The following is a 26,353-nucleotide window of genomic DNA, read 5'->3' on the forward strand; positions in this document are numbered from 1 at the left end:
TAGTACAACATGCTAGGATGCTTTTATTTAATAAGGATTTTTATTTCAGTGGGCAAGGAAGAGACCATTGCAGGTGTGTAGTCAGATACTCAATTTTCCTTTTCCGTTTCTGATCCTAGGGAAAGCAAATGGTGTAAAAAGGAAAGATTGGGATTGCAGATCTATGGGTATAGAAATGGAAAGGAAAGCACAACACCTAAGCCTCCAAGTGCCGTTGCGCTCCCACAGCTCCTCATCTTCTTCCGAGGAAACGAGCAGTTCCAGCGCTGCACTGCCCTTGCTGGCAGGGGAGAAGGACAGCCCCTCATCCACCACGGAGGATCACCTGGGACAGAAGGAGTTCTTGTCTGGTGCCAAAAGGGAAGATGGTCATGGAAGGTTGGTACTCTCTGAATATGGAAAATAAGCCCTGGATTTAGCAATTTATAAAGCATTGGTTGTTTTCTGATGGTGCTGCTGAAGTACATTTCCTACTTTGAATGTCAGTTTGGATCCCTGATAGGGGATGATTAGCTGATAATGGTAGAAAATCCAGCATGTAAGACGACAGCACTTGCTGTTAATGTTTGTTTTTACATCCTCTCTATGTAGATAAATGGACTAACAAATGGTAGAATTTAGTGTATAATCAGCATTATGAAACTAATGACCACGCTAATAGAAAGTCGCAGAACCACTGATGCGTCTGACGGCTTCTGTAATGTAAAAAGAGAAGCATTAATAACAATATAAGCAAGTGAACCTGTGATTTCTGTTTCCAGTGTTGCAGTTGAGGCTGCAGAGGGCCGTCCTGCATCCCCTGGCAGCCAGGAGAGGCCGATGGGGCAGTCTCCCATGAGGTCTCCGCTGAAGCGGCAATCGTCCGTGTGCTCCGCCCGGCTCGGGAGCACCAAGAGCCTCACGGCCGCCTTCTACGGAGACAAGCAGCCTGTCCCAGTGGGAGTGCAGTTCAGCAGCGACGTGTCTCGCAGTGACGAGAACGTCCTGGACTCCCCAAAGCAGAGGAGGAGCTTTGGTTCTTTTCCATACACTCCCTCTGCAGATTCCAACTCGTTCCACCAGTATCGCTCCATGGACTCCAGCATGTCGATGGCCGACAGCGAAGCTTATTTTTCTGCAGCAGAGGAGTTTGAGCCAATAAGTAGTGATGAAGGTCCAGGAACATATCCAGGGAGGAAGAAGAGAAAAAAGCAAGCTCAGAAAACTGAATACAGTAGAGGGTCTATTTATCATAGTGTGGAAGGGCCCTTAACAAGCACAATCCATGGAGAAATTAGCCAAGATATTAAAACGTTGCCAATTAAGACTCATCCTTCACAGGCTTCATTTGTTTCAGCTCTGGGAGGAGATGATGAGCATGTTGATAACATGTATGTCATGGACTCTGAGAAGACTGTGGAACGTGAGCAAATAACTTCCCAGCAGCCTGTAATGGCATGTTACCAAAATTATCTTACACAGTTCCAGGTGATCAACTGGTCAGTAAAGCATCCAACTAACAAAAGAACTTCAAAATCCTCATTACATCGCCCTTTAGATCTTGACACACCAACGAGTGAAGAAAGTTCATCCTCTTTTGAGCAACTTTCTGTCCCAACTTTTAAGGTATGGAAGATGGAGGAGTAGAGAAAGGAGTAAGAACTCAAAATAACTTAAAGTTGCTTAGTACACCTGTTGTGTAAATAAGGCTACAAGAAACTTGAAATTTCTTTGCTTTTTGTTGAGGAATAGCTTGAATTTTTTACTTCAGATCATGAGGCTGAGTGGCTGGGAAGTTGTGGACAACAAAAGATGGAGTTGGAATTCAGTGGATGAGATGTGTGTTCTGAATGGTCATTATTGCTCTTAAAAATGTTGCCTGTTGAATGATACACAGCTGAATGATATTTATGTGAGTTTTGTTTAAAATATGTTATACAGAATTTCTATAGGAGTATATTTGATACTGATCAAGTATAATCCTGGCTCTAAGTGCTTTATTTCAGAGTAAATTTGAAACTCAGATTTAGCAAATGATTTTTTTTAAATGACAGAAGCATACGTTCTTAAGGAAGGAGCTGAAACGAAATACATCAAAATTAATGGAAATTACTTGATAAAAAATAGGTGTCTGACCTCTGGAATTCAATTAGTTTTCATTTTGCAGGAAAAGCTTTCTGTTCATGCAAACCTTTTGTAGGTTAGTATTTGAGGTTTTTTTAAAAGCAATGAGTCAATGTTTATCTAAAAACTTCACAGTAATCTCTCAAGTAATTTAAAAAATAAACCTAGGAGTTTCTGTATACTATATTGGAGAATCTGCTTATGAGGGATTCTTTCAAGAAAAAAAACTGCAAATGGAATGTTTGAAGACTCCTTGGTGGTTTTTTTTTCATGTATGGAAGGAAGGTAATAAATTTCTTTGCACTTTTATCTTAGATTGTTAAACAGGGTCTCACAGCTAATTCATTACTGGACAGAGGCATGCAGCTCACAGGATCAACATCTAAGTAAGTTGAATACTGTCTAACATTATTAGCATATTTTTTAAGAGTAGAATTTTCCTGATGCTCTTTTTAAATATTTTGGCTCTTGCTAGCCCATCGAAAATTTGATTTATAGCAGTAGTTTTCAGTACCAGATATATTTTAGAACAGGATATTCTATTATGAAATATTTGGGTTTGGTCAAAGAGAAAATACACATTAAATTATTTCACTTGTATGTTTTCAAGATTAAAAATGGCAATTTAATTTATATTAATTTGGGAGGTGGTAATGGCAAGTGTCCATTGCATGGCCAAAAGCTGAACTTGAATCTAGGGATTGCCTGGGATTATATTTGTGTACTTTCTAAGCTATATAGTAGAAGAAACCTAGTAATTCTAATAAGAATTAAAATGATACCACTACACTTTTGGGGTTTTTTTGTTTTTTTTTTTACAAATCCTGATTATTAATCTGTATTTGTCCTGTTTAGCACACCTTACACTCCTTTGGATAAGAAGTCTGCAGAAAATACAGATGATGAAACAATCACAGAAGAATGGACATTGGATCACCCTGTCTTCCAGACACGGACAACGGCAATAGTAGAAGTGAAAGGAACTGTAGATGTAGTTCTGACTCCTCTGGTAGCAGAGGCACTGGATAGGTAATTAATTTTATTTTACTACTGCAGTCTATGCTAAAAATGGTCTGAAATCAAGGTTTGGGTTAAAAGTATTGAATACCATAGCTGATGGAGCAGGAGGGCCTTGTGCCCAGCGAATGTAATTCTGCATTTCCCAGCTGCAAGAATGTTCTGCTCACCTGGGAAGTGCCCTTTATGTCTGTCAGTGCTTATTTTTTTTCCCCTGTGGTGGTAGTTACACAAGACTGATGGTGTGTCACGTGAAAGTGGAAGCTGAAGTGGTCTGCTGTGGCTTGTTCCCCCTCACAGGTACATCGAGGCGATGGTGCACTGCGCCAGCTCTCGCCACCCGGCAGCCATCGTGGATGATCTGCACTGCAAAGTCCTGAGAGACGCTGTGCAGAACAGCAAAACCAGCTTCTCAGAAAATGTAAGGAAGGGAACAAGGACTTGGAAGAATGAACATGGCTTGAAAGAATACTCTTTTCTGTATTTTACATAGAAAAAGCTTTAATTTAATTCAGTGTTTTGAGATATAGTAGCTAAATGCTATATTAATTTGGAATAAATGCTTATTTTTATCTTGTGCCTAACGTACATGCATTTCTATAATCAACTGTTATATACTGTCAGTGACCAGAAATCTCTCACAGGACTGAAGTTTTTCTGTTTTGGACAGCCTAGTCATAGCTGCAGTAATTTGCATGAGATCAGTGTGCATTCTGTTCTTTGAAATTACTAAAACTGATATTCTCAAGTATTATATTCATATCAGCAAGACTTTATTTATTATTTTACAGTATTAGGGAGAGCTGTGAATGTGCCTGTGGGTTTTTTGCAGTTCACTTGATACCTTAAAAAATTAATGTAGCTTGAAAAGAATTGTATGGTAGTTCTACAGAATTAGGAGTCCTTTCTGTCCAAGGTAATGACCATATTTATATTTTATGATTTCTTAGACTTCACAATGTGGCAGACAGTAATTATTTGCTTCATAATGAGTTGTTTTATACAACTTAGATATGTAGAACTCAAACTTTCAGTTGGAATCTGGTCATTAGAAAGTTTACTGCAGAATAGCATTACTGGCCTTATGGATCTAGACCTACTGTAAGTGCTACAGCCCTTGCTCTGGAAATCATGGTATTGTGATATAAATGAAGTTAGAATCTCTTGCTGCTTCAGTGCTAATAAACTATTCTGTTACTCTTGAGCTTAGTAGCTCTGAGTTTCAGTGCTAACAACTGATTTTTCTCCCCCCTTCAAGTTATCCTCGAAGCAGGATATCAGAGGAACAAAAATAGACACTACCACCACAGGAACAACAAACCAGGGACCAGCACAGACCAATCTCTCCCTTAAGCAAGATAATGTGACAATTAAAGGTCTTCAGGCCAATGTTACGGTACCAAAGGTAACAACTTTTTTTTTAGCTTATTAGTAGACATGTGCCTCAAAAATTACCCTTAGTTTCTATCCCTGTTAGTTCCCCAAAAGCTGAGAAGTACAAGACAAGATGGTATCAGAAATTAGTGATGTCTGCTGTGCCATGTTTTTCTAAATTTCTTTCCTCTTTGGTGGAATTTTTTTTGTCTAGGTGAACCTGTGTTTACTACAAGCATCTGTGGATGAATCCCCAGGGGTTTCTTCCAGCAAAACCGTGACTCACGTTTCGTTGGTAGCTTTATGTTTTGATAGAATTGCCACACAAGTTCGTATGAACAGGTAAGAATAGCACATAGCACTGTTGGTAATAAACTTTAAACAAAAATAATCAAGGGAATTATGTCCAGCTGAGATTTGCTTCATTGTTTTTTTTTCTCCTTTATATTCAAAGGGGTATAGTTGAGGAGGCTTCAAACAATGCAGAAACCGGGAGGAATTCTGTCACATTCGATCGTTACATCCAAACCAGCAAAATGCAGCCCCAGTCTTCTGGCTCACTGAGATCCAATTCTGGGGCAGAAAAAGGAAAAGAAATTGCTGCTAAATTGAACATCCATCGTGTTCATGGACAACTTAGAGGCCTTGATACAACAGGTATTAAACAATTCTTGGTCTCGATCTTGTAATTTGGTTGTGGTGTTTTTATCAACACAGATAAAAAGACTCTTAAACCTGGAGATTTTGCAGATACTTTAAAAAGAAGGTTAGTATGGTAACTGAATTATTTTCTGTTACTCTACAAAGTGCTGGATGTAAATGTATGCAGATTTGAAACTTATCAAGATAAACTTCTAAGCAGTTTGTGTGGCAGATGAGTCGCATTGTAAATATTGACCTGCACTGGTGGAATTTCAGGCCTGAGATCCTTTCCTCTCAGTTCATCTGTTTTCAGTTACCAATTCTTGTCACCTTATGTGGGGAACAAATTATGCTTCATTGCTTTCTTACTTCTTTCTAACACTTTGAAGATAGACATAATGTTCCTGTTGTCCCAGCAATTTCAGCATGACAAACTGTAGGTTTTCAACTATAGTGACTCTAAAACTGAAAATGAGATCTGCCCAATGGACTTCCTTCTTGTTTGTTTTAAGGAACTGCCTTCAAGAAGCTAGGAATTACATTTTGCTATAACTCCTTATCCTGGAAAAACTAAGCAGGAAAAGATGATCAAAAGTAGAGGCAGTTTTTTGTTAGAACTGAGTCAGTTTTGATGCAATCTATACCGGTTGGTGCCATGTTTTACTCTGTCCCATAAAGAATGACAGTCTTTAGGACAGGAGGAAGTAAAGCAAGTGTGATTAAAAAATACACCATAAATAAATAAACAACAGACAGCCCACTGCTGTGCCAAGATGAGTGAGCAAATGGAATTGGAGGAAAACAAAAGCAATAACAGGACATTAAAATGGTGTAACTCCATTTTCACTTGGTGATGGGGAGAATCTCAGCAGCAGTTCCCTGTGTTGGGTATGCTGCAGGCGTTCAAGAAGGCTAATTTTGGAATTCTAACCAAGAAAACTCATCATCTTCTGTTTAGACGGTTTGAGAAGTGCCTTTCTAAGGATCTTAGCATTCGATGTAGACATCAAAAGTGAATATGGTTATAAATTGGAAGCAGAGAGTGAGGATTGGAAGGGATATGAAGTGACTCAGCGTAGTTCTTTTCCTCAGATATTTGGCATTTAGCCCCTGTGTGACTTAATAGGGAGGAGGTATAAAATTATTTAAAATGTTTCATCTGGGAATGTCACTAAAAGAAAGGATTTATACTTAAGCTACATCAGAACATCAAAGAAATGGAGGTGGCATAGTACCCTCCTGGATCTTTGACAGCCAAGTTCTTAATAAATTAAAAACTGCTTGAGTCTGGATTTTCTTGGGAATCAGTGAGACTTAGTGCTTTGCAGACATAGACATGCTTCCAACCACGAAGCAGTCTTTGAATTAAATGTAGAACTTCATTTTTAAATATCCTTCAGTGCGCTATATTATATATTATTATGTTATGCCCATATTAACGTACCAAGAGCAAGGTCTTTTTTCCTCCTTCTATGCTTCTTTTTTCCTTTCCTGTGCTTCAACTTTAATCTTTTTCTGTCTTTTTTTTTTCCCCTTCTATTTGAGGAATACTAAAGGAATAACACTCCCAAAACACTAAACTTCAGAGAGCTGTTTGAAGATGGAAAGTTTTTTTCGTTTTGTAACCAAGTAGTAAATATGTTTATTTTCACAGATATTGGAACTTGTGCAATAACAGCTATTCCTTTTGGGAAATCAAAAGTTCTTTTTACTTTGGAAGAGTTGGATGAGTTTGCTTTTGTGGATGAAACAGATCAACAAGCTGTTCCAGATGTAGCTCGGATTGGTCCTAGTCAAGAGAAGTGGGGTTGGATAATGTTTGAGTGTGGAATAGAAAATTTAACTATAAAAGGTAAAGCTTTATATTATTTTGTCTGATAAAATTGCTAACAAGTCGATTGTTAGATCTTCCAGTTTAGCAATTATTTGATTAGAGATTGTTGAATACAGGTGGTACGAAATAGTACATGTCTGTGGTAAATAAATTAAATTAGATAGGTTATACAGTAAAGGAACTTTTAATAGTAAATACCACTTATAACAGTATATGAAATAATTCCATATAAATTGGTTTGATCCGTTTCTGAACTAAAAATGAAATTGTTGAAATTGATGCTTTCACTGATCACTTAAATCCTGACCTTACCCACACTAAGTGTCTGCACGTGAGGCCAGGCTTTTGCTCTGGGAGGGGAGAACTAGCTTCAAAAAGCAAAAAAAAAAAAACAACAGTATATACACATTGTCTGTCATACGAGTTATTTTTTTCGGGGAATAGTATTTAAAAACAGTTTTTATGTGAGTACTCTTTATCTACTTGGAACAAACTATCAGAAGCTCGAAATTGTAGTGATAAATTCTTGTATAAAATGTTAATGCATCTTGTTTAACCCAAATGGTGTGTATTTCTCCTCTTAAGTGCAGATCTTTTCTATGGGGTATAACTTAGAGATATTTATGCCCTGCAAACCTTTACAGTCTCGGTATTTTTGCAGGAGGAAGACAGTCTGGAGCAGTGTTGTATAATACATTTGGAGTCATGGGGAAATCAAGAGACACAGAGAGAGGTGGATTGCTTGCATCAAATAACTCTTCAGATTCCCCAACTGGTAGTGGTTATAATACTGATGTGTCTGAAGACAACCTCCCTTGTGACAGAATAAGTCCTTCTTCAGATATTAATGGAAATTCAGTTTCAGACGAGCAGGTATGTCTTTCACCTCTTGCAAGATCTCTTGGCTTTGCCTTGGGAGAGTTACTTGACATCATAAGTTCATTTTTCTTTGCCTTAATGCACGTGAAACAATTTTTTTATGAGCATGGTATGGTATGGTAGTGCCTTTCAGTGTAATAATTCTGGAAAACAATTTCACTTTTGACTTCGTGTTTCCTCTTTTTTAAGGATGAAGGCGTTGAATCTGATGATCTAAAAAAAGATATACCCCTGATGCCTCCTCCCCCCGACTCTTGCAGCATGAAGTTAACAATCAAAGAAATTTGGTTCAGCTTTGCAGCCCCAACCAATGTGCGCTCTCCAGCCCATATATATTCAAGGTATACTTCTATCTGGTTTAAAAGAAAAAAAAATGGTACTTCTGCCTTGTTAAATTTCAGTTGTGTTTGCTAGATTCTCAGTGTAATTTCAATAAATTTTGAAGCTTCTTTGGAAATGAAAATTTTGGATTATGTATTTATCACAGTAACTCTTTCTTCAGTTTAATATTGTTGTAATTTATATGGAAGTGTTGCTAGAAAACTTTTAGCTAGATGCAATTAAAAGAAGAAAAGGAAGATTAAAAAACCCAAACCAAACAAAAACCTCTCACTAAAAGCTTCTGGTGAGATGGAAATGTATGAAGGAGAAAGGCAGGGGAGGATATTTCTTTTGCACTATGAATTTCAGTATAAATGTTTGATAAGGTAGTTTTTCATATGGTGTATGTAGAATAAGCCAAATATGTCAATCTGTCAGTAGTTTAAGGTCAGTATTGAGCTATAAATTAGAAAATATTCCGGTAATATTCTTGCCTCAGCCCTTCAGCAACAGTCCTTTATGAGGGGTTGGTAACAGTTAACGTGGGTGTCAGTCAGTGATGGCAATTTCAAGCTGTATGATTTCAGTAGGGAATACCAATGGGAAAAGGGAGGAATAGCAGTAGCAAAAGTGGATGGAATCATGAGTGTGTGAATGACTAAAACAAAAACTGCCTTAGGTACTTGTAATGGTTTTGAGTCTAAACCACCACAGGTACCTTTTGCCAGTTTTCACCTTCAGGGCAATAAATTCTTTGCATCAGTGTTCCACCTGTTTGACTGTCATTCATAACAGCACTGGAAGAATCTTGCTAATTACTGCTGCTGCCTGTGAATCCTAATTCTCTTTATTTTTCCTCATAGGCAGCTGAACCTCCTGAGCACTGCAACACCTGCAGTTGGTGCTTGGCTTGTTCCCATTGACCAGGTGAAATCGTCATTGAACAAACTGGAAACCGAAGGGACCCTGCGGATCTGTGCTGTCATGGGCTGCATTATGACAGAGGCTCTAGAGGTAAACTGTAAAATCCATGGGCTTATCAGGACAGAACAGTGCAATAAGGAATAGATACTGTTTGGAATTCTGGGTATTTTCACTGACAAACTTACAGCACCTCTTGTGAACCCTTAGCTCCAGAACTGGTCACAAGAATTCACTGCACAGTCCCAATAAATTTCAGAACAAAAAACAGTCAGGTGTTACTAGTGAGGAAGCCTTGTGCTTCTTACTCTCCAGAGTAAGAAATATGAAAGTAGTAAGAAATATGGCTGTAGTGCCTGGTATATTTAATGAAATATTTTTGTCTGCTGTTTGTTTGGTTGGCACCATCTAGTGGGAAGCTTTCGAGGTGGTGCCCATCGTTGAGATCCTGTCTTGCACTGAAAAATTGATGTGTGAGGCTAGTTTTCTGCTGTACTCAAAAGTCATCCTTTGCAGCAGTCTCTTATTCCTGCCTCCCTTCCTATTTTTTTCTTACCTTTTTTCTAGCATTAAACCAAATTACAAAAATGCCTGTTTTGTCTTCAACTACAAATAAATGGTTTCTTTGAAAATCTCAGCTAGCTTTGCATATATGTCTGTTAGTCCAGAAGTAACTTTATAAAGTCTGCTATTTGTATCCAGGCTTTTGTTTTATTGCTTCATATAAACAGATAAGCATCAAGTATGATTTTTCACATACACTGTTGAAAGTAAGGTGAGTATCCATGTGGCAAATCTTTGTTTAAAATGGGTTTAGAGTTTGTTGTATCACGGGTGAAATCCTGCCATTCATGCTCATGCTCTCTTTGCAAGGATGTTCCTATGCTGAAAATTGTTTTGTTTTATTCTAGAATAAAAGTGTGCACTTCCCTCTGAGAAGCAAGTACAACAGGCTTACCAAGGTGGCTCGTTTCTTGCAAGAAAATCCTTCTTGTTTACTGTGTAATATATTGCACCATTACCTTCATCAAGCAAATTACTCCATTATTGAGGATGCCACCATGGTGAGTTACCCTGTAAAACTGGAAATAGCTCAGTCTTTTAGTTTCAAATGTACCAATTCTACTGTCTTAAATTTGGTAACAGTTTAAGGAAAGTTAACAGGCAAGGAAATATAACCCAAACTCCTATATATCTTCAAAATGATAAGTAGATATGGCTTCTCTCATGTTGTTTGCTTTCACATCTGCCATTTTTGTTGTGGCCTGTATATATGCATAATGTTCATCAAGCTGTTTTATTAGTAAATACATGACAAATCATAAACCAAACAGGCATGCCTTTAAAATTATTAATGGCCTTTTCTATCAGATTTCATTGCCTCTTTATCAGATTTCACTGACCTTTTTATCAGATTTCATTTTTCATGGTTTTAAAATTGAATAAATCTCAAGTTTGTTAAGGCAAGTGCATGAACCATTTAGCTTATTCCAGATGCTCTCCTTGGAACTAGTTTTCATGTCTTGTAGAAATACTGGGATAATGCAGACAGTTTAAGGAAGGAACTAGAATTGCACAAACTTTAAGGCTTAAGAATCATGATGCCTTTAGAATGTAAATGCCTAGATTGTGGTGGAAAATAGTTGTTTGAACAAACATTAGGCATAAGGAGGAGTGTTTATTCCTGATTTTGTGTCATTTTCATAATCCAATTCCACAGCTGTCAGCTTTAAACACTCTGGTTTTCAACATGATTCTGTGATATTCAGCTGAGAGCCCAGTGATCAGAAATAGCACAGTTTGTGGCAGAAATAGCACTGTTTGAATTACGGTCAAAATAATGAGATTTTTTTTTTCTTTAGGACAATTCAGTGATGTAATCAAAACAATCCCTATTTTTGGCCTCAAATTTATGTTCTTAAAATACTGCTTACCAACAATGGGAGAAACCATCATCTTTTCAATTTCAGTTTTGTTTCTACAGTCAGCCTAGCGTTGCTATGAATTTTAGTCTGTAGTTCAGAGCCTTATAATTACTTAAGTACTTTTATATTAACAAACCTGTTTCCTGTTGTTTATTTTTGGCCCCTCAGGTCACGTAGATAAATGTATCTACTATGTTCAATGAAGCTGTAATTTTTATCTCTCAGCTCTTTGACTTCTTCTATCTGAATTGCTGTGGCGTGGTGCCAGCATATTTGTCATAAATCTCTTGAGCACAAAGACTTAAGGGAGCTTTGACTTTTTTTTTCCCCTCCAAGTTTACTTCAAAATGCTGCGATATAAATTTAAATTTATCTTTTCTTTTTAAGAGTGATGGCCTTCCTGCCTTAGTGACTTTAAAGAAAGGTCTAGTTGCCTTAGCAAGGCAGTGGATGAAGTTCATTGTGGTAACCCCAGCCTTTAAAGGAGTCAGCTTGCACAGACCAACCCAGCCAGTGAAACTGCAGCCAAATGCCTGCCATGAGCATGAGGATGGACTTGGATTAGACAATGGAGGGGGTCTTCAGAGTGACACAAGTGCTGATGGAGCAGAATTTGAATTTGATGCAGGTACTTTTGTGTTCTTCTGCTTCCATAAAAAATTCATGGAGGCAAGCAGATCCTCTCAGAGCATTTGTAATTTCTTTAGTTTTAATGCTTGAATACATTATGTTTTTCATTTTTTAGAATTATCAAGCTTCTTTTTTAAAATCATCTTTATTCTGAAGCTGCTGCTACCAATTATAATTATAGTATTACAATAATTAGTACTTGTTCAGGGAAAAACAAAACAGGGAGACCTCACTTTCTTCACATGCTTTGTCTTGTTATTTCCTGCACAAAACACATCAACTTAATTATCTGCTACCTTGGAATTAGGATTTTTTTGTGCAGGTTCTGACCTTTGTTAAGAGTTGTAAGGTGCAATTCTAATGAATTCTTCCAGGCATAGCTTTAAACCTACCTTCTTATTTGTTCTTTGTGAAGACATTTTCTCTTCTTCTTTTTATCCCCCCCTCATTTTTACTACTTCAATGGTAAATTTCTATTGCCATCTTACAGGTTCCCAATTTGAAATAAGCTGCTGATTTAGCTTTGTTTTTGACTATATCAAAGCATCTATAGCAAAGCATTTAGGTTTGTATTTGATATAGAGCTGGCATAAGACCTGCAGAAAGGAGGGGCATAAATAGATACATGTTGTTTGAGCACTCTTTTTTTGTTGAGTTCACTTAGTTATTTACATTAACTGAGGAAAAAGTAGTTTCAAAAATCAGGAGGAGAATCTGCTTTTAGTTAAAAGCCTGGCAGCAGGCAAAGAGAGCAAACTCAAAGATGTTTCTATGTGAAACTTATATGTAATCATACAATATGATGGAAATTTTTACTCCCTTCTCTAAAATATCTGCTTTGATTCAGCAGAAACACTTGGATCATTAAACCAAATGCAGTAGGCCCATGTCTGAAGTTTTCTCATTTGTCTTAACATTGCCTAGACAGCTGTGTGTAGGTGTGTGTCAGAATTTGGGAGTTCATGACTGCCTGTAAATAAATGTGCCTAAAAATAGATAATCTTGGTTCCCCATATATATATAAAAATGAGGAAAAATGGTTTTGCTTGGTTCCAGCCACTGTCAGTGAGCACACGATGCTCTTGGAAGGAACAGCCAACCGCCCTCCCCCTGCCAGCGGCTCCTCTGGGCCTGTCACTGGTGCTGAGATCATGAGGAAATTATCCAAGACTCACACTCACAGTGATTCTGTTCTGAAAATAAAGGTGAGTTTCTAGCACTGTGCACGGGGGGAAAGTGGTTTGTAGCAGCTCTGTTGGCTGCAGATGAATAATCACATGTCTAAGAGTGTAACACATGGAAGGTATGCTCCTGACCTTATAGAAGTGATGCTCCATCAGTTGACTTATATTCTGCATCTGTTCTTTATTGTTTTTCTTGTCAATTAACGTGAGAGACATGCTTAAAGCAATATATATGTGCATCACTTAAGGGTATGCCTAAACCTTTGTGTGTTTTCACCTATTTAGGGAAGCAGAAACGAGGATTTAACTATCATGGTACCAAACCTAAGATTGACAAAGCTTTCCAATAACTTGTAGTACAGTTACTGTGTTCCACTCTCATATTCAGACCGAATGTCCCTTCCTCTTTGCAGTTTACACAGTGCTTCACTGCTTTCTTTGCTTTCTCCCCAAAGGGCATACATCCATATCATTCCTTGAGTTACACTAGTGGAGACACAGCTACGGATTCCCCGGTGCACGTTGGCCGCTCCGGAATGGCCGTCAAGGAAAGTCCAAGGAAAGAGAGTCTGCTCAGCTACCTGACTGGGAGTTTCCCAAGCCTGCACAACCTTCTGGAAGGGACTCCTCAAAGAAGTACAGCTGCAGTTAAAAGCAGTTCTTTAACAAGAACAGGTATGATGTAGCCCATATAAGCTAAAGGGGGTATTGATTTGATTTTAATGATTTAAAAGAAGTACTATGTTGTCACAATGAAATATCATATTTGTTTAAAATCTCACCTCCTTCCTCCTTTCCCCCAGATAAAAATCATAGTTTTTAATGAGCAGTTCCTAGACATTGCTTCTAGGAAATGGTCTCGTGCAGCAAACAGCAAGTGCATCAGGTTGGAAAAGAAATTATGGCTAACAAAATACATAAAATATTTTCCCTTTCCTTACCTTTAATTTTTGAGTTTATTACATAATTACTTAAGTGAGCCTTTCTGAAGGAATAAAGAAACGTAGTGATCATTCTGTATTTGTAATTTTTTTCTCGATCTTGTAGGTAGCTCAAAAAGTGGACTAAAACTAATATTCCACTAACTTAGTTTGCATTTAATAATTTGCAGATTTTTAGTAATGGTCTTTGGAACAAATGGGTTAGAAGTTCAAAATACATATATTGAAATTATTGTCTTCTGTGTTATTGTTCAGTGTGGTGTTATCTGTTTTTCTTCATATGTAAATTATAAATTTGATACTGTATTTTCTCTAAAACCTCTCTCCTTTGCTGTCAGGGACTGAAATATTGTTCAGAAAAAAAGGTATTTTTGGTTTCTTAATGACACCTTTCCTTTAATTCATGGTAGAGATGAACAAGTGCAAAGACACTTGTAGTGCGACATCCACTAGTGTCATAGTGTAACTTCTGTGGTAGCACCTGTAGTGCTGTCTGACAAGTAACTTAGTGGAATAAACCTTGAGAATTAGGCTTCCTTTTGTAGTAAATAGATGTTGTGAGTAAAATTGTGCCGTGTTCCTTGGTTTTGCTGACTTTGTTACAACAAATTCTAAAGCTCCCGATTTATCCGTGTAGGAAACACCATGGCCACAGACATGTTGTCTGAGCATCCCTTGCTGTCTGAACCATCTTCTGTGAGTTTCTATAACTGGATGTCAAATGCTGTGGGCAACAGAGGAAGTGTGGTGCAGGAAAGTCCTGCCACTAAGTCTGGACACAACAGTCTTCCAACAGGTATTGCTAATTACAGCTGAATTGAAGAGGTGATTTTTTTTAGGGGTTGGCTGGTCCTGTGTTTGCCACACTCTGTTTGAAAGTAACTGAGCAAGTGACTTATGTTCAACAGAACTTAATCATTTCAAAATGCTACTTGTGGGACTTCTCAGCAGAGCAGAAAATGAAAAATTGTGATTTAAGCAAAACTGTTGTTTTCATTTCCCTTGCCCTGCCTCCAAAAATGTCGCTTTTTCTTACATTTGGAACTGTAAGTGTAGCTTCCAAAACCATGTGTAGCTGCCAAAAGCTAAGCCATAAAATCATCATCTGTTGCAGAGTTCCTTGGATTTCGTTGGCTATTTTTAATCTAATTTGCATATGCCTTTTTTTTTTGTAGTTTGTACATTGGAATTCTTGTTCTTTCTCAGTTCAATTTTGAGACCAAACATAAACATTATTTTGAGACTAAACATAAACATTACTGCGAGAGTAATTTAGGAATGGGAATGATTAACTGGTGTAAGGGAATGGAGAGAAAAAAATATTACTGGAAGTCTTATATGTATTAAAGAAACAGATGTGTAACAACTTATTGCAGCTTATTTGTTATTCTTGTAAGCCTGTCATCATTCATAATATTCAAATATGTCTTAATTTTCTTATTCACTAACACTATTAATACTTACTCTTCTTTTTCACTAACACTGTTTCAGCAATATCAGATTGTTTGTTTATCCTAAATGCCACTTCTGTGAGGTTACAGACCTGACTGTGGCTCTGATTTTCTCTGCATATGGCATGTGTTAATCTTGCTGAATTAATGGAGTCGGTAGTGATAAAATTTGCTGTGGTGTTAGTGTTCCATGGGTATTTATTTTTCAGGTGTGGCACCCAATCTTCCTACTATCCCTTCTGCTTCAGACTTCAACACAGTGTTGTCCAGTGACCAGAACACCCTGGATGGCACCCACTCGCAGCACAGCACCAGTCAGGATGACATTGCAGGTGTGGAAGAGGGTAACCAGGGGTTTCCTGCTGTCCAGCTGGCAGATGCACAGGTAACTGGGGTTGCACATCAACAAATGGTGGAGCAAGAATATAGGAATAATCTAGACCGTCGGAACTAAATCAGTGGGTTTTGGTTTGCAGGTTGTTTTCAAACCTCTCCTGAGTTACACGGGAATTCAGTCTCAGGATGCAATGCCCCTCTGCTACAGAATGTACTTCGGAGAGTACCTCTCCTTCTCAGGAACTCTGGACTGCCTCAGAGCAGATATTGTTGATTCAGACACAGCAAAAGAAAGGAAAAGCAAGCGAGCCCGCAGGTATGTTGTGAGATACTTGAAAATATGTATATTGGTTAAAGAACACAAGGTATGTTTTTCGTGATGATACAGAATTCCAAAGCATTTCCCCAGAACAAGGAGCGGCCTTTATTCTTTTAATCTTACATCTTGTCTTCCTTTTAGAATATTTTTCTTAATCTTTCTGTGGAATGGTGTGGGAATTGTAAGCATTGGAACCTCAGCTGCTTTTGAAAATTGGCGATTGGGGAAGGGAGAGCTGATGGGAATAATAGTGGGGGAAATTCCAGTGGCTATTAAATGATGCTTTACAATTAATCCTGTAAATGATGATGTTAGTTTCTGTGTAAATGCTGAATCTTCCCCTAGGCCAATTTTGGGCAAGGCTTTAGGATATGATTTAGGAGTGATTGCATGCCAAACTAAGTTTCACAGAACTGAATGATTGCTATGTCAGTAGCACACAGTATGAAACTGTAAAAGAAGGTGATATTCTAAGGGAAATAAAAGGCTGTGTAAAAAACATATGACTCTCACTCTCATAAAAAGAAACAAAGCAGTAACTTGTACCATTTTTTTTTTCCTTAGGCAAGGAGCTGTCAATCTTCCTCCTCTGGAATTCAAACCAGCTTTGATGTTGGAAACTTTCAGTATTAGTGCTGTTGTGATGGAGAAGTCCATGTGCACACCTCATAACTCCACCAATGCCCTCTCCTTCCACGACTTGAACAAACGCTATTACAACACCTTCCACTGCAATTTCACCATTTCCTGCCAATCCATCAGCCAGCACGTGGACATGGCGCTGGTTCGGCTCATCCACCAGTTCAGCACCATGATTGATGACATCAAAGCCACGCAGACAGACATCAAGCTTAGCAGATACACAGCTGGATCAGCCTCTCCCACCCCTACTTTCAAAACCCGCAAGCACAGAGACTTCCGCTCCTCCGACTTCAGCCGCAGCTCCCGAGGGAGCCTCAACGGGGTCAACAGAGTGAACAACACCAAGAGCAAACGGACAAACAACGAGAACAACAAAAAAGAGTCTCGGAACAAGAATTCCCTGGGGAGGTCAGAACGAAGGACTTCCAAAGTGTCCAGGAAAGGGTCAAAAGATGTAGTTGACCACGTGACTATTCACATGGATGACTCGGACTCTATTACCGTGTCGGAACAGAGCGAACCTTCTGCTGAGTGCTGGCAGAACATGTACAAACTGTTGAACTTCTACTCGCTCATTTCTGATCCAACTGGCATTTTAGAAAAGTCTTCTGAAACTTTTGGGCCAACAGGTAATCCGAGGAATTAAGAGCATGTGCTTTTGCTCAGATGTGTTCTTCTAAAGCTTGATCATAACTTAGTTTTTGGAAGTTGCCCACCCCATCAAACTTGGATCAGAGGGGCTAAAGTGGTGAGGATGAGGGGGAGCTTGTAATTAGTTCACCAAGATGGTGTACAAATGAAAAGTTTTAACTTTTCTCACTAATTGTGTAGTGTGGATTGAGTTTGTTCCTTCCAAGGTGCTGTTTTGTTTTCAAGGGGCTACTGGGAATTAGTGTATTACCATTCTGTGAAAATTTTTGCCTTGAGAATGACTGACAGTAAAAAAAAATAATCTGTGAACCTGGCTGTGAGAGAAGGAAAGGTGAAATACTGATTTTGGTTAAGTCCCACAGAGATTACAGGTGCTTGGGCCATAATTTCACCCAAAGCTTTGAGATCTGGCGTAATCATTGCTCTCTATTTCCGACATATTTTAGCACAGCAGAGTAAATTTGAGAGCTGACAGCATCATTCTTTTTGTTGGTGAACTTGGGCTGCTATAAATATACATAAGAACATGTCTATGAATAGTAATGAAATCACATCACTCATTATTGTCCCCATCGTGCCTTGGATTCGCTTCACTTGGCATGGCATTAGGGTGGAAGGAGCGAGGCACAGGTGATTTGCCTGACACGATCCTCGGTTTCAAACACAAATATAAATCAGCTGTGCCAAGGATTTATGGTGAATAATTCCTTAAATAACTCATGGTGTTGCAGGTGTTCGAAGCCCGACTGACCCCGCCTGCAGAGTGGTGTTTGAGAACGAGCAGGAGAATGGCAGGAAGCGCAGCCTGGTGACGTCGGAGCCGCAGCACGTGACCCTCATAGTCTTTGGGATAGGCATGGTGAACAGGACCCACCTGGAGGCAGACATTGGGGGGCTGACCATGGAGTCTGAACTGAAGAGGATCCATGGCAGTTTCACCCTGAAAGAGAAAATGAAAGGTGGGATGAGCTACAATGTTCTCTGTAATTTAAAACTCACTGCCAGCTTTGCACGTTATGTGTGTGTGTGTAATATGTGTGGTGGTAGTATAATAATATGCAGTAAGTTCTTTTAAAAGCTTAGTAGGATACTGAAGGATTTTAAAAGGATGCAAGATTTTCAGAAAATGCCATGGAGGAAATTCTATTAGAAGATATTAGAAGATAGTCACTCCTTTCATTTTCTCGTCACAATTTAAATTTGATATTACTTAACATGGAAAAACTACTATAACTGTAATTTTTCATTTACTTTCCTGCTACTATGTTTTTGCAAGCAGTAGGCATACCTGGAAGTATTTTACTGAATGAAATGCTGTTAAATACCTTTTTTTCTTAAAGATGTACTACATCAAAAGATGACTGAGACATGTGCCACTGCTCACATAGGAGGTGTCAATATTGTCCTGCTGGAGGGAATTACCCCAAATATCCAGTAAGTAGGAAGCCTGACAATTTAAAATTGTTCAAGTGCAGAGAAGTGAGTTTGTGTAGTGTTTCTCTTAAGCTTCTAATTGTTTTTGAAATTTATAGGTTCAAACCACATAAGATTTTTAGGGAGTAGTTAACTTACTGATGCTGATTATTCGCATTTAAAATCTATAGTGTTTCTTTAACAGATATCTTTTTGAACTCCCATCATGCTCCATTCTTCATGTTATTTTTACATTTCAGATATGCCTTTTCCACCCTTTATATAATTGACACAACTTGGCAGGGGAGGGGGAGAGAATCACTTCTTGTGCATGGATGTCATGAATGACTTGCTCAGCATCCACATTGTTTTGGGTTTGGGGTTTTTTTTGCCAGGCTCACAAGCTCCAACAGGCCACGCATTATTTTTCTTTGTTCCTAGCTGAATTTCTTTCTGTTTGAGTTGCAGAACAGCTGAACCACAACTCTTTGTTGTAGATCATCCTCACACAGTTTGGGTGTTAGCTGGGTAACCCCCAGTATGTGATCTGGTTTTAGAATATGAATGTTGTAGGAAAAGGGCTACATAACATGACCCGAGTCTCTCTCTCTCTCTCTCTCTCCCTTGAATTCCTGGTTAGTTTGGAAGATGCTACAAAGAATGTAAAACATAGAGAATTTTATGATTTCCTCAGCCTAATTGCTTCCAATAAAAGTGTTTCAGAGGCATAAATGAGAGTTTTAATCAGACAGTCATGAAGGGTTTCTGAAGGTGACTGAGGCCCTTCATGTCTGCTTTACATCATCATCTTACTGAGCTTCCATATAGGGAGGGTACAAAAGGAAGGGGGAAATAGTGATACATCTTAAAAGCAACAAGAGCAAACAACAAACCTGAACAAACCCTTCACCTTGGTAAATTTGAAAGTAAATGTCATATTGTGGGTTACAAGTAATTAACTGACTAATTTTGCATGGATGTTTATTCTTTATTTGCTTTTTTTTTTGTTTTTCTTGCTTTCTCTTCAACCTTCATCTGTAGACTGGAGGATTTTCCTACATCTCCTACAAGCACAGCCAAACAAGAGTTTCTGTATGTCATACTATTATATTTAATAGTCTTGCAATTACCTCTGTGTCGTGTAGCTAATGGCTGCATTCCTACTGTGTGTGATTGTGTAGGAAGACGTTGCTTGAATACATTTTAGTTTAGCATTAGTATTACCTAGATAAGCTTTTAATGTAGCCTGCTAAATATCTGTCCAAACAGGCCCTTATAAATGTTAACAATCGAGTTGTGGGGGCTTAAAACTCTGCCTGTGCTTTTACTCCTAATGAAGGTGACCCTCTTCATGTCCCCCAGATCTCTATATGTGGGTGTTGGTCTCCCTCACAAAAGATGCAGTGTCTTCTTTGTATATTCAGTATTGTGATAATACAGGATTAACTTCAAAATGTCCTTATAGAAGGTAGCTCTGGAAGGAGAGGTGATGGACTGTAAAACTGCAAGTGATGTAGAGAAAATATTGGGATCTGTGTTCCTCTTTGTCTGGGAGCAACGTTAAACCAGCAGAGAAGGAAGTACTTTTGTTCTTAATACATCACTGAGCAGTTGAATTCATTGCCTTGTGATGTGGTTAACAAAAGTATAAACGATTCAAAGGATTGCATAAATCCATGGAGGATAGGTCTGGTGGGGAGTCATGAATGCTGGAATTAAGGGAAGAATCACTTTATTCACATCTCAAGTATCTGCTACTGCCTGAGTTTTCAGCTGACTCAGTGTAATAGTTCCTGTGGGTTATGGACCTCCTGCTGACCTTTTTCTCCCTCCCTTCTTATAACATTCCCAAAAATCTTTGAAGTGCTGGCCTTGTAGTCAGTTCTGTAATGGGACAAATACTTTTTTCACGAGTTTGTCTGGAGAGTGATTACTCACGGAATTGATGTGAGAACATAGAATTCTTTCAGAAACCATTGCTGGCACATAACTTAAATACTGATTAATGATTTTAATAATATATAACCAGATCTGTCATAGGCATATCACTGTAGGTAAGCAGATTGTAGATAATTCATGTGCAGTCCTCAATCCAAATAAATGTATATCCAGACAGTCGTTCCACATTTCATTCTGTCATGGAAGTAGTTCCACTGTTGCAGGCAAGCAACAGTGAAATTAATTTGTTGCATGAAATATGGAAATATCTTAGCAGAAAAGCTAAGTTAATCTTGCTGAAGTATTTTTCTCTTGCAACACCTATGTTGGTGTAACTTTTTTTAATTAAGAAAATGTTTTAAAATTGTTTGAATGTAGTAGTATTTTGTGTTATAGATGGGGATGGAAATGTGTTCTTGATTGGCCTCACAATAGTTGAGCCAAAATGGTAGCAGGAAGAGAGCAGGAAATAAGGAAATATGAAGACAGAAATAATTAAAGAGGTGGATTAAAATAAGTTTGGACTTTTCTTAATTAATGTTTATTTGTATAATGTTTTTCTGAAAATAGTTGTGAATTAAGATATGTTTCCTCCTCCATATTTGTGTAAATTCTTCATGTATTTTGAAATCATTTTTACTTGAGTCTGCCCTAAAAAATTATCCATAACCACTTTAGGTTACTTGTAGCCCTTGCATAGCTGTGAAAATCTGAGGCTGTTCCTTGAGCTTCAGTCAATGGATCTGCTGTTGATAGGCCTGTGATTGCCTTATTTCTTTATTATAAGCAGAAGGATGATATCTTTTTCTTTGTTTGTATTTCCACACCTGGGAGTAGAATTCGTAGAATATTGTAGCTTCCACCACGAAACTGAGTTGTCTAGGGAACAATGTAAATTGGGATACAAAAAGTATTTTAGTGATGCTCCTTAAAATATAGTATTTGAGAAACTTGCATGTAATGTTGCAGTTTTATGGACTCTATTTTTCAGCCATCTGAGCTGATGTACTGCATCTTCACAGCTACATGTCCTTCTCTTTGAGGCTGTAATATTGTGTTGGCTGCTTAAAATACTTCCATTGGGTAACCCTCCAGGAATTGACCACAGATGGGAAACATTAATGTGTTACCCCCATAATCTTTTTTAGTAGGACCTTAGTGAATTCTGCTATGCCAAAATTTCATTTTGACAACAAAAGCTGTCAGTTCTGTGCAGTTGTATTTTTATCATGGGTAACCATTGTGAACCATATCCTCCTCAATATTAAAATAAAGTTTAGACAATATATTTTGGAATAGTGTGTTTGAATTAATCAGCAGTATTAATTCACAAATGCATTTATCACTTACTGTGTATTGGATGTTAAGTGAGCATTTCCTCCATTGACCTATTTGGATGCTAAAATCAAATTTTGCTAAGTCTTCTTACGAAAAGGATGATTTGAGAGTATTCCTGAAAAGGAGTTGAAATGGAAGGCTTTTCTTTGTTTCTGTGTGTGCAAATTTGTCTGTCTAGTGTGTATGCACTGAGACCATCTTACTTTGTGCAAAAGTAACAGTTTAACAGGTATTTTGGCAATGCATGACTTGTAGTTCTCTTAAACGTAGCATAGTTGTTTGTGGCATGTAGTGCATCTGTGTGTGTCAAGTGAAAGTAAAAAGAATGTGTATCGAGTTTATAGACAAAATGACTTATGGTAACACTTAAAAACTCATTTTAACCTAAAACTGTAACTGCTTGGAAAGACGTGCAAATAACTCCTCTTCCCTTTTTCCGTTAGGACTGTTGTGAAGTGCAGCATTGCCAAATCCCAGGCCCTCTACAGTGCCCAGAGAGGACTGAAAACAAACAATGCTGCCGTGGTGAAGGTTGGAGCCATCAGCATCAACATCCCCCAGCACCCAGCCACGCTGCACAGCATGATGGTGCGCAGCTCCCACCAGCTCTCCAAGCAGATCTCTGACCTCATCCGCCAGCCCTCCACCGCGTGAGTGCTCCCTGCATGGCACTTCCAAAGCCTGCTGGTGGCCACCCAGTGCTACTTGTGTGGGACAGGCAGGCTGCTCATATATCCCTGATAGCACAACAAAAAGGGTTTTCTGCTCTTTGTCTTGGCAAACAGGCCCCAGCCGACCAAAGAAGACGTCGCGACCCCTTTGCCCTCCGAGAAGACTCCGACGAGTATTAATCAAACGCCGGTCGAAACAAACGAATTCCCACAGCTGCCAGAAGGCTTGGAGAAGAAACCCATAGTGCTCAAGTTCAGTGCCATGATAGATGGTATAGCTATTGGAGCAGCGCTCCTGCCCTCTCTGAAGGCGGAATATAAGATGGGAAGAATGAGGAGTCATGGAATGACAGGTAACAGTTCTCTGAAACTTTAGAAACATTATTGCTTTTAGTTTGCCCTTCCTATAAGCATCCAGGAGCACTCAGTATTTCTGCTGGAATTATAGCTAGAGCTTTGAATCTGTTGCTACCAGCTTATTTTTTTAATGTGGACTTCAGTCGGGGCTATGTAGAGAACTTACATTGTGGTTGTTATACAGAATTGCCAGAGGGATAATGCAAGAGCAGATGAAGATGTGTACATTCCTTTATAGCTTCCTTCCAGGAAGCTTCCCACTGGCTGCTAAAGTCAGTTTATGATCTTTGATTAATTAAATTTTGATTCATAAGTCTAGTTGAGAATACTTTTATAGGCCCTCACTACGCCTGATGTGGTTTGTGTGACTCCCTTCTCCATCTAATTACAGTGAAGTCTTCATTTTCTTTAAAAACAAAGAAAACCCAGAGTCATTTGGGTGGATATTTATAGCTCTTTAGGTCTCTGCACTTCAGTAATATTTTCAATATTTTATTTTTGTATTAATTCCAAAAGTGTTTTTAAATTTAAGGATAAATAAAAGATCCTTTTGCCAGTTCATACCTTTTCTTTCCCCGCCTTCCTGTTACAGGTGCCCAAACCAGATTTAATTTCGAGCTTCCAAACCACAGACTGCGCTTCACTTCCAAAGTCTCTGCCACTGACATGTCAACCATTCCTCCCTCTGCGAGTCTCAACCTCCCCCCTGTCACTATGTCAGGGAAATATGTCATGGAAGAACACGACACTTACTCAGACCAAATTTGGAGCATAGATGAGCTACCTGCTAAGCAAGGCTACTACCTACAGGGGAACTACCTGCGCTGTGTGGCTGAGGTAGATGTTGAAGACATCCTTGATAACTTGTTATTTCCACTCTGTTACACTTCTGTGTGTGCATCTTCATATTATTTTAATAATCTGCCTGCTCCAGAACTCTCACGTTTACAGGTTGAATATAAACACTTGAAAAATTTAAAGAAAATTTTATTTTTTTATAGTTTTATTTTTTCGTGATTAGACAGCTCCATAGATAGAAGCTATAAATAACCTTAGTAAATGATATAAAATTTTCTATTCTATTCACAAGTTCTATTTGTGTACCAATTCTACAGTTAATTTTCACAGGGAGAAAAGTGATGCTGCTTCAAGGCAAGCCTTGTGGGGGGAAAGCAGGGCTTTTTCACTTACTGTGATTCTGTAGTCAGAAAAATAGTCTAGCAATTGAGACTTCTGATGTTTGCATCTTTATTAGAAGTGTAATTAGGTGCTATGTTATTTCCTGGCTGAAGAAAAGCCTTTGGGTCTTTGAATTTGTTCAGCTTGTAAAACTGAAGGGAGGGCCTGCCTAGCCAAGGCAAAAGCCAAGTGCAAGTAGTTTTAGAAAATGTCTGTATTTTAATTTTAGTTAAAAAATCTTAGTGGCAAATTTAAACAATCTTAGACAGACTCCAGTTCTTAGAAATACTCTTTTAGATTAGACTGGACACAGTAAGTTTACCATTGAAGATGCCAGTAAATTTATTCACCTAAAGTGATTAGAATAATGTACTTTTAGAGGCTGGCTGCTAATTTCTGTTTTCTTCTGATAATGGATTTCTAGCTGTAATTAAGTAGCATTTCACATATTCCATGAACCTTAACCAAGTCCTGCATTTTATTGTTTAAATAAACTTAACCAGGAGAATTGACTTTAAAATTGCAATACAAAACTATATAATTGTCTTTTTTTATGCTAATAACAATAGAATTGGACTTGAAAAGATGTGCCTGAAAACCAAAAATCCACTCTTTTGAAAACTTAAGTTTTGTTCTAAAATGTTCTATTTCTGCAGGTTGGCTCCTTTGAACATAATCTCACAACTGACCTTTTAAACCATTTGGTATTTGTGCAAAAAGTGTTCATGAAGGAAGTAAATGAAGTCATACAGAAGGTTTCAGGTAAGCAGAACACTTAAAACCAACTCTAAGTAAGAACCTTAAACCTTGTTTGATGGCAACATGATATAGCTCTCAGGATCAGCTCTTTATTTCAGAGACATCATCATTTCACATCTAGAATTCCAGCAGCAAGAAGCAGAGCTGAAGTGTGAAATAATAACAGAGGCTCTGGAAATTATTCTAGTTCTGTCCTAAACAAGACTTTTTATTGGGAAGCAGGATAATTTGGCATTCTGGACACTAGTCTCTCTGTCTCTGTCCATGACATGACCTTGGCTGGGTTACTTTCTGTATTCACTTTGTTCAGCTTTGTTTGATTGGAACACTTGTTGGGTTACCCTAAAAGGCTGTTACAGAAATACAGCTAATTTTTAGTGGAAAGATTCATCAATAGTTGGAAACATTGTGAGGAAAGAAATGCTAAAAAGTGGTATCTAAGTGAAAGGAGTGTCTATGTGTACATCTACCTACTTTCATATATATTTATGTATGTATTTATATTCATGTATACACATGTAATAAAAAATATGCAGATTTAGATGATGTGCCCTCAAGGCAGTTAAAAGATGCAGTGGAAGAAATGGAAAATGTCAGAGTCCCTGAAGGACAAGAAGAAACAAATTTTAAACACCCTGATATTTGTTTCCTTCAAAATATATTAGTATTGGGTAGTAAGAAAATGCTTAGGGGAAGAATAAACCCTCATCAGCTGTCATTATTCTATTAGAATATTTTTTATGGAGGAACATACAGTGGTAAACCATGAGCCCTATATTAGATTTTACTACATTTCTTAGTCTCTGAAGTTTGATCTCCCCTGTATTTTTATCCTGTGTTTTTATGTGAGGAATTTATTACCATTGCTTGTTCTTCGGTTTTCTGGACTGTAAATTTGTATGGCAAGTAGCAGCCTGATGGTTTTTGAAATGTGACTGTTACCTTCCATGTTGGGGGAACTCACCAGGAATCAGCAATCCATGAGTTGGGTGCTGGATGCAGAACAATGGGGGCAGAAAATAGCTTTGTCCTTCTGCCATGGAGCAAAATAATTGACGTGGCTTGAAAATACCAATTAGTGTAATATACTACAGTGGTGTTTCTAACTCTGGTTTATGTTGCACTAAAATATTGTTTGCATATTATCCTTATATAAAAACTGAATAAGTACCAGTTATTTAAGGTGAAGTTGCACAAACTGAAAGCTAGTTAATGAAAGAGCAGTCCATAGTAATTGCATCTTGAAGTTGAAGGCAGTGTTGATTAAAAGAAGAAAATTATCCAGATAGAAAATTGAGTGATAAAAATTTACTGTTGTTGTTTGGGGGGTTTTTTAATTCATGATTTAACTGCCTATTCTTACCACCAAATAACTGTAATTAAAAGAATTGGCATGTATGGAGAGAATTAATGGCTTGGCTTTTTCCAGCAGCAAGCTCTTCCTATAAACTAAGATGGAATATAGATCACATCTCAGGAAGAATTAAAACCAGGATTCCTCCTTCAAGTTAGGGCCTGTGGGGATACC

The 26,353-nt window shown here is 38.1% G+C and overlaps 1 protein-coding gene across 13 annotated transcripts in view; it reads left to right on the forward strand.

Annotated features, from left to right (window-relative positions):
- BLTP1 (bridge-like lipid transfer protein family member 1) overlaps positions 1-26,353 on the forward strand; it is a 355,866-nt gene that overhangs the window by 302,672 nt on the left and 26,841 nt on the right. For 11 of the 13 annotated variants that reach the window (XM_064651452.1, XM_064651438.1, XM_064651439.1 and 8 more), the window contains 27 exons: positions 120-378; positions 762-1,605; positions 2,419-2,489; positions 2,959-3,132; positions 3,421-3,541; positions 4,379-4,525; positions 4,709-4,836; positions 4,949-5,151; positions 6,791-6,988; positions 7,632-7,843; positions 8,039-8,190; positions 9,034-9,184; positions 10,003-10,155; positions 11,404-11,644; positions 12,703-12,851; positions 13,286-13,505; positions 14,409-14,567; positions 15,432-15,607; positions 15,699-15,874; positions 16,442-17,148; positions 17,902-18,129; positions 18,511-18,604; positions 19,625-19,675; positions 22,303-22,509; positions 22,645-22,883; positions 23,480-23,724; positions 24,723-24,828. In XM_064651452.1, coding sequence (XP_064507522.1) covers positions 120-378; positions 762-1,605; positions 2,419-2,489; positions 2,959-3,132; positions 3,421-3,541; positions 4,379-4,525; positions 4,709-4,836; positions 4,949-5,151; positions 6,791-6,988; positions 7,632-7,843; positions 8,039-8,190; positions 9,034-9,184; positions 10,003-10,155; positions 11,404-11,644; positions 12,703-12,851; positions 13,286-13,505; positions 14,409-14,567; positions 15,432-15,607; positions 15,699-15,874; positions 16,442-17,148; positions 17,902-18,129; positions 18,511-18,604; positions 19,625-19,675; positions 22,303-22,509; positions 22,645-22,883; positions 23,480-23,724; positions 24,723-24,828 — 5,811 coding nt within the window. The remainder of the gene's footprint in view (positions 1-119; positions 379-761; positions 1,606-2,418; positions 2,490-2,958; positions 3,133-3,420; positions 3,542-4,378; positions 4,526-4,708; positions 4,837-4,948; positions 5,152-6,790; positions 6,989-7,631; positions 7,844-8,038; positions 8,191-9,033; positions 9,185-10,002; positions 10,156-11,403; positions 11,645-12,702; positions 12,852-13,285; positions 13,506-14,408; positions 14,568-15,431; positions 15,608-15,698; positions 15,875-16,441; positions 17,149-17,901; positions 18,130-18,510; positions 18,605-19,624; positions 19,676-22,302; positions 22,510-22,644; positions 22,884-23,479; positions 23,725-24,722; positions 24,829-26,353) is intronic. The other 2 variants (XM_064651440.1, XM_064651441.1) reach the window with 2 other exon arrangements.

This window comes from Pseudopipra pipra, chromosome 4, assembly GCF_036250125.1.
Source record: "Pseudopipra pipra isolate bDixPip1 chromosome 4, bDixPip1.hap1, whole genome shotgun sequence".
NCBI classification, from domain to species: domain Eukaryota; kingdom Metazoa; phylum Chordata; class Aves; order Passeriformes; family Pipridae; genus Pseudopipra; species Pseudopipra pipra.